At 34.8% G+C, this 4411-nt stretch overlaps 1 protein-coding gene across 1 annotated transcript; it reads right to left on the bottom strand.

The window, feature by feature from the left end:
• Positions 1-627: 627 nt before the first annotated feature.
• On the bottom strand, positions 628-3656 carry LOC102577930 (pollen receptor-like kinase 2). The gene is made up of 3 exons (XM_006360585.1): positions 2780-3656; positions 1572-2240; positions 628-1274 (listed from the first exon to the last, which is right to left on the bottom strand). The coding sequence occupies exons 1-3, from the start codon at positions 3477-3479 to the stop codon at positions 628-630; spliced, it is 2016 nt and encodes a 671-aa protein (XP_006360647.1). The 5' UTR covers positions 3480-3656.
• Positions 3657-4411: the final 755 nt, after the last annotated feature.

The raw sequence follows: 4411 nt of genomic DNA, 5'->3' as shown, positions 1-4411 counted from the left end.
TTAAAAAAATACACAATTTCAACAATACAAAATTAGATTGAATCCGTACCCAAATTTTTAGCTCCACCCCAACTTAAAACATTGACTTGAGAAGATGTGGTATGAAAACAATTTTGCGAGAGGGAATGATTTTTGTTTTTTTTTTCTTTTATAAAGAAAAAATAACAAGATTTAATGATAGCTATGAAAATAAAAGCGGTTATGTTAGATATTAGGTTTGGATCATGGATCGTCCAACGATTTTAGCTGCAATTGAAAGATCCATAATTCGTTGTTCTTGCATGCTTTTGGATTAATTTTTACAACCCCAAATATAATAAACTAGATAAAGTTTCAAAAAAGAAAAAAAGTGAAGGCAACTAGCTAAACTAGATTCATCAAGGACAATTTACATGTTCCTTTGCTTCAATTGAATCGCAACAAAAAAACACTGAACTTCATTTTTTCTATCTCTTTTTTTTGTTTTCATATTTATTTATTTTGTGGTTTCATTGACCAATATATACGACCCCCAACCATGCATCAAACAAAATAAAAGTCCCATCCCATATTTACCATTGATGATTTTTGAACAAATTAATAAAAAGGTGTTACACACGAACTATGAGTATGTATAACCAACACTCTTCAAATGTTCATCGAAACTTGCGTATAATCATCAGATAATCCTCTTGTAGAGTAAAAATCATCATCCCCATCTCTCTCTTTTACTTCCTTAATCCTCTCCATTGCTTCCTTCATATCAAACCTCTTTTCCATATCAAGATCACAACAACCCAAAGCTATCTTCAATAACTTCATCATTTCCCCCTCTGAATTCGTCGTACCTCTCATTTCCTTCTCGAATACATCTACCTCCATCATGTCCTCATTTACCACGGACCTTACCCACGTAGCCAAATCCGTGTCACTCCCCTTGCCTTGTTGCAAGAAATTAGACGGGAATTTGCCCGTTATGATCTCGAGGATTAATATTCCAAGCGTCCACACATCATTTTTACGTGTGATACGACCACTATGTTTGAATTCAGGAGATTTGTAAGCAATCATGTGTTCTTGAGCGTGTTCTAGGTTTACTACGGGTAGTAATGCATAGTCCGTGAGGAGGGGCTCGTAGGATTCGTTTAGAAGTACGTTCGAGGACTTGAGGTGACCGTGGGGTGCTGTCAAGCTTGGTAGCTCGTTGTAGAGGTACAATAGTCCTTTGGCTACTCCCTTTACAATTTTCAATCGAGTTGGCCAATCAAGACTTGGTTGCCCCCGCGATTTATTACCTGAAAAAAATAAACAATGTGTAATGAGATGATCACAGAATTCATCATAGTAAAAATGTAATATCTTAGATGAGATAATCACACATCAGATCATCACTCTAGCTAGTAGAGTAGGTAGAGAGAACAACAAATGAGCCCTCTTCAAAAGATTTGAGTTGCATATCTCAACTCTGTTTTGAAATGAATTGAATAAAAAAAAGGTCAAAATAGATTGAGTTAATATAATAAACTGGTAGCGCAAATCATGATTTTATGATCTAATTTTAGCGCGGAAACTTAAAAGTATGAAATACGTACCATGAAGATGAACTGCAAGGCTGACATTGTTGACATACTCTGAGACCAAAAGCTTTTCCTCTTTCCTATAGTAAAAAGCTACAACAGGAAGTAAGTTCTTATGACTCAACCTACCTAGCCTTCTCATATGCTCATGAAAATCTTCCTTGCCTACATTATTCATTTGCCTAAACCTTTTGACAACCATAACACGTCCCATGCTAAGTGCAGCTTTATAAGTCGAACCAAATACACCGCTACCCAATATTTCAGCTGAAGCCTTTAGTAGATCTGGCAAATCAAATTTTTCAATATCATCTTTTAAGAATAGAAGTTTTTGTATTGCTTGTACTTCAGGCCTCTTATTATTATTTAGTCCACCGGTCCCCTCTGGAGACTGGTCAGGAGCAGGAGCAGCCATTGCTTGATTGCTGCCCTGTTCCATTTTGTTTAGATCTGCTGCTGAGGGCGCTCCTGTTTGGTTAGTAGCGCCCCCTGCAGCTCCAGAGGGTGTAGGCGTTGGTCTTGTTTCTGTTTCGGGTGTCTGCTTGCCCCGACGAAGAATGATGATAACAACAACAATTGCTGCTACTGCTGCTGCAACTGCGATAACCACCAATATAATTGTCCAGAGGGCTACTTTTGGTTCACTCGTGCATTTCGATAATGGACCATCACAAAGATCATTACCTGTATTATTGTACCAAATGAACAAAAATGAGAGCATGTTTAGATTAACTTAATATTTTGAAGTTAAAATTTAGATATTTAAAAACTATATAAAAATTGTTATGAACTACAATTCTTCTAATGCCAATATGACGAAGAACTATTGTTAGAATGTGGGTTAAAGCGCCATATGGGGAATGTGTTGATTGTCTGCTAATATGGACTTTGACAATTTTTTCCTCGTGAGTTAACTTTTGAGATTTAGTTAGATGCAAACGTCATATCTTTATATGGTGTCAGAGTCAGGTTCATCTCCGTTTTGGGAGATGGGCGTGAAAGAAGTGTTAAAGAGTCTCACATTGATTGGGAAATGGATTGATGATCTGCTGATGATATGAACTTGATCAATCCTTGCTAGCTTCTAAGGTGGAGTTAGGCATACATGACATATCTTTACGACTACATTTTAAAATGTAGACATTTGTGTACGTCGTAGCTAGATAAGTGTTACAATAATTTCAAAAAATGGAATTTATCCTACACATGAAAAAAAAAGTTACCTTCAAATGCTGAAGGTTTGAGACTAGTAAGGCCATGAGGAATTGGACCCTCAAGAGAGTTGTTAGCAAAATTCATATCCATAAGTCTCTCTTGAACAAAATCAGGTATTTGGCCTTCAAATTTGTTGTTTTCAACTCTCAATTCCGTAAGCTTAGGCAATTGACCCAAAACAGATGGGATTTTACCACTTAATTGATTATTAGCAAGATGAAGTTTTTTTAACCAATGCATCCCTTCAAAAAGAGTATTGTCAATTTGGCCAGAAAACTTGTTATTTGTGAAATATGCCGTTTTTAACCCCGCAAGTTTACTTAAATTCGGTAAAGGTCCTTCAAAATTATTGTTCATAACACTTATGGTCCTGAAATTAGGCAAATCTTTAAGAGCATCCACATCTATTGTCCCACTTAAGCCTTTACCCTCCAATTGCAACCCGAAAACGAATCCGTTTTCGCAAATAACACTATCCCAATTGGGTTTATCTGTATTTTTATCGCAAGGCGATACTTTCGTATTCCAATTAGCTGTTGCGCCATTTTTTTGCAAGGACTTGCTAAATCGAAAGAGGATTTCTGCCTCAGAACTATCTGATTTGATCGGGACAACGACTAGTAATAATAACACAACGAGGATTAAGAGATGGTGATGGTGATGACGATACTGGCGATTGTGGTTGCTATAACGATAAGCCACCGACATTGCATAGACTAGTTGTAGGGGTGCGCACACTTGTTGGTGCGCGCCCTTTACAAAGGGCAATTACAAATGAGAAAATACTATGATTTAGAGGGCATGCAAAAAGAATTTCAACATCTCTAGGGAAATGGGATTGTGTGGGCATGCATGGGGAAGCACAAAGAGGAGAGAGATGGGAGCGAGGTGAGGGAGAGAGAAGCTTAGAGTTTGAGAGGTGCTAAGAGTAAGCTTGGAGAAATGGACAAATGGAAAGTAGGGAGTTCAAAGTTGACATTGTCATTAGTGTTACATCAGAAAAATATGCTTTACCATAGAATTCAATTATAATTCAAATAATATATATTCATCACCTTCAAATATTTTAACTAGAGATCAAGGATATGTCATGCCTGAATTTCAATAAATATATGTAATCTATTAAATTGTTATTTGAATTTTATAATTTTAAATATAATACGTTAAATGTAAAATTGAAAATTATTATTGAAGTATAAATAATAACATCATTTTTTTAAGTACTATAAAAGAAAGTAGTACACATTGTTGAAACAAAAGGAATAGTAAAGAAACACAAAAACTAGTGTAATTTATTTCTTTTCCTATTAATATTGTCGAATATTTTGCTTTGAGTAGATAGAATGAAATCATGATATTTTTTCAATCACAATTTATGTGAATGGGTTTGGAGTGAAGGGTTAAAATATTGAATTTTCAGTATGAATTCGAGCATAAATTCTTCAAGTTTAGTCTTATATATTCAAAAACTATATAGATATACTATTATACCTTCAAGTTGTGTGAATGCATTTTCTTTTTAGTTTATTTCAAAAAGAACATCTTTATAAAATTTGAAAATAATTTAACTTAAAACTTTTTATTTTTTCCTTAATGACAAAATATCTTTTTGCCACACAATTTATTTATTTATATTATTA

This window comes from Solanum tuberosum, unplaced genomic scaffold (assembly GCF_000226075.1).
Source record: "Solanum tuberosum cultivar DM 1-3 516 R44 unplaced genomic scaffold, SolTub_3.0 scf00328, whole genome shotgun sequence".
Classification (NCBI taxonomy): Eukaryota; Viridiplantae; Streptophyta; class Magnoliopsida; order Solanales; family Solanaceae; genus Solanum; species Solanum tuberosum.
Note: the sequence above shows the minus strand (reverse complement) of the source record. Positions and strands in the feature narration are given on the sequence as shown.

What these genes read in the sequence shown, in the direction of transcription:
- LOC102577930 (XM_006360585.1), bottom strand. Translation starts at nt 3,479, where the DNA reads ATGTCGGTGGCTTATCGTTATAGCAACCACAATCGCCAGTATCGTCAT. An exon ending in CAAACCTTCAGCATTTGAAG is followed by an intron (nt 2,241 to 2,779) that starts GTAACTTTTTTT and finishes ACAATAATACAG; the next exon opens with GTAATGATCTTTGTGATGGT. An exon ending in CCTTGCAGTTCATCTTCATG is followed by an intron (nt 1,275 to 1,571) that starts GTACGTATTTCA and finishes TATTTTTTTCAG; the next exon opens with GTAATAAATCGCGGGGGCAA.